The following is an 11029-nucleotide window of genomic DNA, read 5'->3' on the forward strand; positions in this document are numbered from 1 at the left end:
TTTTTTTTTTTTTTCAGTTTAGTAAACATCATCTGTATTCAGTGGTATATGAAGGCTGCTGCACTCAGGATAACGTTTCTGAATTCTGATGGCATGCATGCATTAGTTTATGCTTCTCCTTTCGGCCCATAATGCAACATGTTATCAGAATTCTGACAGCATCGGTGGCCGAGTGTGCACTGATACACACGCATGCATACAAACACAGTCTGATCAGCGGTCTGATATAACACTGCACTTTCACTGAGTAAATAGCCGTCTTGCTGCTGAATAATGCATTAAAGAGCAGGACGGGTCCGTCAGACTCCACTAATACAACCACAACTACAGAAATCCACAGTGCAAAGTTTAGATGAATTCTAAGCTAAAGGAGCTTCAGGTTTGTTCACAGGGATTGCAAGCAGTGATTTAACCAAATAAATTCACAACGTTATAGGAATAGTTTACCCAAAAATGAAAATTAGCTCAAAATGTACTCATCCTCAGGCCATTCATGATGGGAACAGATTTGGAGAAATGCAGCATTACATCACTTGCTCAGCAATGGATCCTCTGCAGTGAATGGGTGCCGTCAGAATGAGTCTCCAAACAGCTGATAAAAACATCACAATAATCCACAAGTAATCCACACCACTCCAGTCCATCAGTTAATTTCTTGTGAAGAGAAAAGTTATGTGTTTATAAGAAACAAATCTGCCATTAGGATGTTTTAACTTTAAGCCATCACTTCTGGCTAAAATATGAATTCATAATCCATAATAACACTTCCTCCAGTGAAAAGATTCATCCCCTGTTGTCCTCTCACATCAAAATCCACCCACAGATTTGTTCAGAACTTCTTTGGACTGTTTTGGACTTGTAAACAGTGCTTGATCTGGGCCGATTTCTCTCCTGATTCAGATGAGACCATTTTTTCACTGGAGAAAGCAATATTGAGTGGTTTGAAGTTAAAAACATCTTAATGATGGATTTGTTTCTTACAGACACACAGTTTTCCTCTTCATAAATCATTAACTGATGGACTGGAGTGGTGTGGATTACTTGTGGATTATTGAGATGTTTTTATCAGCTGTTTGGACTCTCATTCTGACGGCACCCATTCACTGCAGAGGATCCATTGATGAGCAAGTGATATAAAGCTACATTTCTCCAAATCTGATGAAGAAACAAACTCATCTACATCTTGGATGGCCTGAGGCTGAGGACATTTTCAGCTATTTTTTTTTTTTTTTTCTGGGTGAATTCCTTTAAGGAAAATGAATTCAGCCAATCAGAAATGTACTTTACTATGACATCACAAACAACTTAAGGTGACATCAAAAGGTCACATAAGGTAGTTTTGGTAACATTGTGTAACATATGACTTTAGTAAGTGTACAGGGAAACATAACATACTGTTAATACATACTGTTAATAGTAATTTGTACGCCATAGGAACCCCTCTGCATTTCATCTGTGTCCTGCAGGGGGTGCTTTATCTGCGTCCTGCATGGCTCCCAACGGTCCGGTGCAGTAATGAGGACACAGGGCAGAGGAACCTGCTGTCCTTTGGACGTAATTTCACACTGCGCTCCCATTAAACAGGTCATCTTCTATCAGGAGCTTCCTCAAGTGTCCAGAGCACATTTTCCAATATGACCATTTCAATAACGGCCTCCTGACTTGATACTAACAAAGCAAATCCTTCAGACAGTTGACCGAGAAAAACAGAGCCTGCTTCCTTATCGCTATGTGCCAATTATCGACCTTTTAAAAGGAAATTCTAGATCATTTTAATTTCTAGAGGTTCAGTAAACTGTTTTTCTCTGCCACCAAAAAAAGAAGAGGATTGTTTTTGTACGTTTAGATTTGGAACAACATGAGCGTGAGTAAATGATGACCGAGTGTTCATTATTGCGTGAACTGTCCCTTTAAGACCCGGTTTGTCACAGAGTTGAAAAAGTCCATTTTAAATCTGAGATCAAATTCAAACATACATTCACTGTGAATAACTCTGATGTCTATTATTCAGCATGTAACTGTTTCACAAATGAGCTGGATATTAGAAATCTCTTTTCTGGGACAATATTTCTCACTATTTCTCAAGTATTTTTCTTTTCCATCCATATGCACTGTGAAAATACACACTAGCATTCAAAATGTTGGGGTCAGTTGGGTTGTTGAAAAAAAAAAGATACTTTTATTCAATGAAGATGCATTAAATTGACCAAAAGTGACAGTAAAGACATTGATAATGTTACGAAAGATTTCTATTTCAAATAAATGCTGCTCTTTTGAACATTATATTAATAAAAACATCCTGAAAAATAATGGATTTAACCAAAATATGAAAGAGCACAACTGTTTTCAACATTGATAATAATCAGAAATGTTTTCGGCATATCAGAATGATCTCTGGATCATGTGACACTGAAGACCGGATTAATGATGCTGGAAATTCAGCTTTGATCACAGGAATAAATTACATTTTACATTATATTCACATAATAATATTTCACAATACTGTTTTTACTGTGTTTTTTGTAATCAAATAAATGCAGCCTTGGTGAGCAAAAGAAACTTATTTTGAAAACATTAAAAAATGTATAGAAATCTATAAAACATAGAAATTAAATAACACTGATTTATTTTAAAAAATAAAAAGAGAATGAATATTTACCATCATATTCCAGACAGGCTTCTGGAATTATACAAAAATATATAAAGTAACAAAACACTATAAAATAAATAAATAAATATGATTTTGTCTCATCATAAATAATTTTATGATTTATGAAAATAGAAATTAAATAATCTCTGTTCAAAAAAATCTAGTAAGCTGCTGATTAATATATCTGTATATTGGAAAAAATAAAAATATTCATAAAAAAATAGACTGCTTTACCCATTTGTAATTTTTGAGTGCTGTCTTTATACTTATTGGAGCAGTGCATTGTTAGCTTAGCAAAAAGATAACGTCAAACACTATTGGATAAAGACATGAGTAGAGTCTAATGACCTTTTCATCACGTGCAGATTAGATGTCTATGGAGAGCGTTTGAGACTCAGGTAGCAACAGAGCTGTGTTTCTGTGACTGCTTTACTTTGAACTCAAAGAGGGAGAAGCCTGACTTCATTTTGAGTAGTTTAAAAACATCCAAGCTAATCAATAAACCTAATCAATTGCTCAGACGACTCTGGACGCCGGAGCGCGGTCGGTCCCAGGTGACACATTTCCGGTTAAAACGACTCCAGTGTGGCGTTCGACACCACAGCCATCAGAAAGACCACACACGAGCTCTGCGGCTGCAGACGTGATAAACAGACGGAGAGCCTCTTGATCTCTCCGCTGTGTCATTTAGACGGATGACTCGGATTGGCCCAGGTCATTACCGCCTGACGTCTCCCCGGCAACCCTGTCACATAAATCTCCAGCGACCCGCCGTCTGCCCCGTCCACACCGTAAATCAGCATGACGGTGAGGAGAAAGACAGGTGCAGGCATCTCTGTGGTCACCTGGAGTCTCACAGTCCTACAGTGTCTACTGCTGAACTACTGCTGGTGTATCAATATTAAAGGGCTTGTGGATTTCTCTATTTCAACAGATTACCATTTTGATGAACTGATAACGATTCTTAAATCCCAAGATCTTGTGATCTTTTATAAATGAAATTCAATCAGCGTTTCAAGCACAGAAAGATGTCAATAAAACGGCTCGTAAGCAATGTTACGTAACATTGCATTTACCTCAGGAAAGCCATTCAAAGTCCGATGCAAACTCGCTAAATTATGCACAATATTACATATTTATTATATTTTTCCTTAACTTGTTCTTCGATATTTAATATGTTTGGATAAATCTGTCATGAAAATGTTATGACCACCATTGTTTCAATTTATATATATATATATATATATATATGTATGTGTGTGTGTGTGTGTGTGTGTGCAAAAGAAACAATATTGAATCTAATCAAATTACAAGCTTGTGAATCAAAATAAAATAAAATTTTTGAAAATGCCCAGCCCTTTATGAATATCAGTCGATAAAAAAAAAGCCTTTTCGTGGCCTGACATTATTTTGGGATGAAGGCAATTCTGACTCCTTAAAGAGCTTGAAATATATATATAAAAAAAAATGTCCTGCTAAAATGACAAAAACACACAACAAAATTACTAAAACTGAAACTAAAATTTAAAACAGAAAATCTAAAAATAAAAACTACCGTATTGGCCCAAATATACAGTAAGACGACCCTGTTTATAAGACGACCCCCCTTTTTCCAGATGTACCTTTTGGAAAAAGGCTTTTTAAAAACCAAATCTTGTTTTTTCTCAGTAAAACACATTTTTGTTTCAATTATTTTCATATTGCATATTTTTCCTATTTTAATTTTAAAAAACATCGTCTTATATTCGGGTCAATACGGTAATTAAAATATTACTAAAAACTATATAGACATTTAAAAAAAACTGATAAAAATGACAATAAAAAAAAAAAACAATAACTAAAATTTAAAACAAATTCAAAATATTGATTAAAAATTAAATTAAAAGATGTAAAAATGACTAAAACTTGAACTATAATTAAAATAAAAAAACAAAACTATTTCAAAATATTAATAAAAACAAAACAAATTAAAATTAAAAACAAATAAAAAAACAAAAATGACAAAAACGCATATAATTTCTAAAATTTAAAAATGACAAACTTAAAAATATAAAAACTAAATATAAAAATAAAAAGGAATTCAAAATATTAAACAAAACTATAGACATTACAATGTACTGTGGCTGATATATATCCAACTGCAACGCAAGCTTGTAATTCAAAATTCAATCAAATTGAGAAATTAGTGTTCAAACCCAGCCCTAATCACTATCAGTCAATAACAGTAGCACCAGCTCTCATGGTCTGATATAATTTTGGGATAAATGCAAACATCTACACCTCGACAACATCAAATTTAGATTGTTTTTAGGATCCAGAAAGGCTGTTTGTGAAGGATGGAGCCGTTCAAAACTATACTGGACACAATGGCAAACCATTTCCAATCATCTCAATATCAGCTGATCATCTGGTGCAGGATTCCTTCACAAGATCCAATCACTGGAGCGGTAAATGTTATGTGACTAATGACTCTAGAACTGAAGGGAAATGATATCCGGATATGTTTCACATCAGCATATTAGAATGATTTCTGAAGAATCATGTGACACTGAAGACTGGAGTAATGATGCTGAAAATTCAGCTTTGATCACAGGAATAAATGACATTTTACAATATATTCACACACACACACAAAAAATAGTTATTTTAAATGGTAATAATATTTCACAATTTCACTGTTTTTACTGTATTTTTGATCAAATAAATGCAGCCTCGGTGAGCAGAAAAGAATCTTTTGAAAAAAAATGTAAAAAAAACTAAACTTGTTTTAAAACCACTCATTCTTATCTCTAAAGAATAGAAGTCTAACATCAGACTTTATTGTCAAGTGTTTAGATGTGCTAAGTTTTTTAAGTGTGTTAATAACACTCCAGATGTCTGAGGTAAAGTGTTTTAAGTGTTTGGTAGTCTGACATTCAGCCACTAAAAAGAGTAAATCTGGTATTAGACATGTGTAGGACTTCAGAAGAGTTGAACATTCAGGTGTACAATTTCATTAAAGTGTTCAGGGTTAAGAATTGAGCGCATTAGAAGACTTCAGTGTTTAGGTTATTTCTTCTAGGCAGCAATGAAATGAAAGAGCGCTTAAGGCCATTTGAGGAGTTTCACATTATGTGTTTGATGTGTAAATTGTTACGGCGTTCAAAACATGGAGAGTCTGCTTCACTAGAGATGATTGATGTGAGTGGCGTTACGCAGCTAGGCAAGGTTACACGACTTTACAGAGCCTGTCAGTCAGTCTGCCGCTCCTGATGACTGACGTCTGAGTGGATCTGACCGCTGCTTGGCACTGATCTCTGAACGCCGCAGTCTGTCTGCACGTCAAAACAGCTGCTGATAACATCTGAGCTGAAAAACTGCCAGAGATATTACCTTCCTGCTCGCAGGGTCGATTATGCTCAGAGTCCTCAAGGACGGCCGTAATGCATCTACCAGAGACGTTATAATACAACACAAGAGCTGTAAAACTGTTTATTAGCTCTGATTGGACCAGTGGGACTCGCTCGACCTGCAGCGCATGCATGAATATGAGTATGCCAGGGTTATCATAGTTAACTTAAACTAGAACAATATAAAACCTTTCTCACACGAAACTACATTTTGTATAATGCTATAAAATTTTGAATTATAGGTGGGGTAAGCGATTTCTGGTAGCCAATGTTGACATCTGAAATCACCAAAACAATTGCCAACACATCAGTTCTCACTTTCATTTACTTTCATTTAATAACTAAAACTGAATAAAAACTGTATAGACATGGACACAAAAAAAAACAACAGAAACTGAACAAATAACAAAGAAACAAAATTATTAATAAAAACTAATATTAAACAAACATTAATAAAATGACAAAAACACACAACAAAATTAAAACAACTCCAAAATTAAAAAGAAAAGAGAAAATATACAAATACGTCTAACTTAAAATATCAATACTATCAAATATCAAAAACACACAACAAAATAACTAAAACTGAAGCAAAAACAGAAAAAAAAAACGAATTCAAGAAAACTATAAAGACGTTTTAAAAAACAAAAACTTATAACAAAGAAAAAACAACAAAATGACTAAAATAAAAAATAAAAATGAAATAGAAAATACAAATTCAAAATATTAATAAAAATCGTATACATATTTAAAAAGATATAAAATACAACAAAATTACTAAAACTAAATTAAAATAAAAACAGAAATATGAACATAAAACTAATTTAAATATTAATACAATTATGGACACATTAAAAAACTAAGAAAATGACAAAAACAACAAAATTACAAAATTATTAAAACAAAAATTCAAAATATTTATAAAATAAATATTAAAAAAAAAATACAAATTTGTAACTAAAATTACAATGAAAACAGAAAATATTAAAATAAAAAATAATTCTGAATATTATAAAAAACTATATAGACATTTAGGAAAAAAATATAAAAATAAAAATGAATTAAAAATATTAATAAAAACTAAAACAGTGGTGTTTGCCAGTGCAAAGTCTATGAGGCTGTTCAACATCGTTTATTGTCCATCAGGCAAAAAGTCTGATCCATCAGGCAAAAAGTCTGATCACTTAGAAAAGTAGCAGCACAACTTTCCTCAACAACAGTTCATAGCACAAACTCTAAAAGCTTATGGGTTTGTTACAGTCACTAACTGTAAGTATGAGCGATAGCTTCTGCAAACAGCACTAATAATGTTTGTTAAAGATTTGATTAAATTAAAGCTCTAATTAGCGCAGGTCAGAGGAATAATCCCAGGGTTTGAACAAAGAGGGATTTTTGCTGGTTCAGAGTCCAACGCTGTTGTTGAATTATATGCTACAGTGCTTAAAAGGATCACCATGGTAACAGCGAGGAGAAACCCGCAACAGCAGTCATTAATAACCCAGAGATACTGTACTGGGAAAAACGCAGAGAAATGAAGCAACATCAAACTTACTTCTGCTGCTGCAGGAGGTGAAATTAATCAAAAAGTTAATTTATATGAAGCACAAGGGAGCACATTAAAGCAGAACCGCTGCTTTCCAAACATGAAAACTCCATTTACCCTGCAAGCACCGCGATTACAATCAAACTATAAAACACTGCATATGTCACATACTGTATATCTAAGAAAGTACATCTCAGCATGTCTTCTGCAAAAATGAACACTTTGAAACAAGCAACATACTTAAATACAATATGGCAAGTAACTAAAACCACAAAAACATGAAAATAATAGGATCTAAATACTAGAAAGAAATGCTTAAATATTGTACTAAAAATTTAAAAGTTTGGGGATTTTTTTAATTAAATTAAATTTAAAGATTTAAATTGTAAATTTTAAAGATTCAAGTTAAAGAAATTAAATACAAAATGCAAAATTATAAATAAAACTATTTAACATTTTATTTACATTATTTTAAGATAAATAAATAAATAGTCCTTGAAATCAGATGACGTTTTGGTTTAAGTATTTGTAATTTCCTTAATATTCATTCATTCCTTAATATTCACTTCCAACAGACTCTAGAACATCTAAACAGCAGTTTTGAAGAGCGCAAGGGTCACCTGTTAGCAGGAGGAGTGTGTGTGGTGTTGAAGCACGATACATACTGTAGGACAGAGGAACGTCCAGGTCGCTCTGCCAGGACAGCTGCCCGAGATCATCTACAGAGTGCTGCGCTGCAGAAACACAAATTCACACAAATTAACACAGCTCATGCTAATGTATTCACATACAGCTGACAAACATGGAGAACTTCACCGTCGGCAAGTATAAAATCAACATCAAACAGTCCTGAACATTAATATAAACCATTTTAGCATGTATTAATCGTCAAAGGTTGTGCTTAAATGTCATCGACCAGAGTTTCGATCACAGATTTACTATTTTTTACTGTATTTTTGATTAAATAAATGCATATGTATGTGTGTGTGTGTGTATATATATATATATATATATATATATATATTATAAAACAGCTCGTTGGTTGAGAACCGTGAGATATTGTACTGGTATCGCCACAGGAACGCCCTTTCACCGTTTGTATCACTCCGCTTCCCGTATTTCTCAGCGAGTGTCACCCAAATCCTGATTTAAAAATAATACTGTTTTTGTGTCACTGAATGTAGTTTTAAGAGTTTTTATGCAAGAATGTACTTGTGTAGACTTCAAATATGTGGTTTGATAATAAAGAGATGTGAGCTCCAGGGCGTCAGCGGCCATTCAGCGCTCATGAACACACCGAGAATTAAAGGGTCAAGACATTACGCATCACCATCCGCTGAAAATTAGGTACAAATAAAATAAATGATAGAGCTATGATGCAACACTGAGCCATGTATACAGGCAAGCGTATTATACCACAGAACATAATATATAGTACCCACTGTATATATATATATATATATATTATACAACAGTTCGTTCTGGTTCTCAAATCTGATTGGTTGAGAATGGTGAGATATTGTACTGGTATCGCCACAGGAACGCCCTTTCACCGTTTGTATCACTCCGCTTCCCGTATTTCTCAGCGAGTGTCACCCAAATCCTGATTTAAAAATAATACTGTTTTTGTGTCACTGAATGTAGTTTTAAGAGTTTTTTAGGCGAGAATGTACTTGTTAAGACTTCAAATATACGGTTTGTTAATAAAGACAACGTCTATTTGAAAATTTGCTTCGACGTTTTCGGAGACGTGAGCTCCAGGGCTCAGCTCTCATGAACCCGCCGAGAGCAGCCTCACCTCGGCCAGATCTTCTAGAATTTGCCGCTGGCTCTGATGTCTCTATAGTGGTTCAATTTCAGAAATAATTTGTTTTAGGTAAATCTGATGGGCAGTCTTTGGTGTCATTAATCTATTATTTGTTCCAGAGCAAATAAGAGCAGTTTTGGCTGAGGGCAAAATCTCATCATGTTATAATTTTATGTCAAATTAATGCTGTATTTCAGAGTGCTGCCTTTGTACCTTTGACTGAATTACCTAGCAACTTTTATGATGGCTGTTGTTGTTGTTTATTAAATATTATTATTCAATAAATAATATTTTATGTAAATAATAGTAGTGTTATATATATATATATATATACACAGTATATATGTATATATATACACACACACACACACATTTATAAAAATAAATATAAAGGACTGACAAAAACAGAACAAAATTAAAATAAAAACATTCTAAATAATAATGTTTTATTATTATAGTTTATAGTTTATTTCTAAATAATTCACAATCTTTTTCTCTTTTCTCCCTAAGCCCTTATGAATCCCTAATGATACTGAAACAACAGGTTCGCAATCTTTTGTGTCTATTAATAATACAGCACTAGCAGATAAATAAATAATAGATAGATAAATAAAGCACGTCACTATGAAGAATTAAAGGTAAGGGTCAAAGGTCATCGAGGTGGACATGGATATTATCATCAACTAAAACCATTACAAACCTTTTCATTACTCAAAATAAAATACAGATGATCTGTAATAAAATATTTTCTAAAATGCCTAGATTTTACAGTTGACATCATACAGGTTTTAACAGATAAGCTGGTTTATGGTTTGATTGTTTGCGCGGTGTTATCTGCGTCAGTGTTTGAAGTGTTGTGCCGCTCAAGCAAACGCTGATGAGAGTCAGTGTGTCCTGATAAAACACTGATAATCACTCAGCTCTGAAAGATACACATGAAGTAATGCTGAGCGTAAACAACTCTCCTGCTTAGATATCACTGCTTTGTGCCACATCAAAATGAAATTGAAATGACTTGAAAACATGATGACTGTGTCAGTTTTAGTGTGCATTCAGCTTGATGAAATGAAAGATGTATCTTCGTGCCTGTGACAAAGTTTACAGGGCTTTTATGACGATGACCCGAAAATATGTTGACTATTAAAAAGAACAGCTGAACATCAGTTCACAAATCAAAAAACGGAGTGTCTATATACAAGTGCAAATAGCCGCCTTGTTGGCAGAGGCTATTTATAATAACTCCGCCCATCAACATGTGATTACAAAGCATTACAAAATACTATCATCTAATAACAGCTCCAGTGGCGCAGATGTTAAACTACGTGTGGAAGTCGTTTTTGACGCGATCGACCAGGGTTCGAATCCGCATTTTGCCGATCTTTTTTTTCTACTTTTTCAAATCAGATATCACGTCGTTGTTATTGTTATTATTCCATACTCTTTTATAATGTACTACAATACTGAGGTGCAGACAATTGCCACTATCTGCAATAAGTAGCAGAAAATCATGCTAGGTGTAAATAGAATCTATAGCTATTTGCACTTAGTGTAAACATTAAGTGTAACAAGGACGTGAATAATATATATATATATATATATATATATATATATATATATATTAGGGATGTGTGGGTCTAGGC

General features: G+C 33.6%; 1 protein-coding gene across 1 annotated transcript in view; it reads right to left on the bottom strand.

Annotated features, from left to right (window-relative positions):
* Positions 1-11029, bottom strand: part of LOC107695697 (protein shisa-6 homolog) — a 120336-nt gene that overhangs the window by 62763 nt on the left and 46544 nt on the right. The window contains exon 5 of the mRNA XM_016495708.1: positions 8248-8316. Coding sequence (XP_016351194.1) covers positions 8248-8316 — 69 coding nt within the window. The remainder of the gene's footprint in view (positions 1-8247; positions 8317-11029) is intronic.

Source organism: Sinocyclocheilus anshuiensis, unplaced genomic scaffold (assembly GCF_001515605.1).
Source record: "Sinocyclocheilus anshuiensis isolate Anshui unplaced genomic scaffold, SAMN03320099.WGS_v1.1 scaffold1075, whole genome shotgun sequence".
Classification (NCBI taxonomy): Eukaryota; Metazoa; Chordata; class Actinopteri; order Cypriniformes; family Cyprinidae; genus Sinocyclocheilus; species Sinocyclocheilus anshuiensis.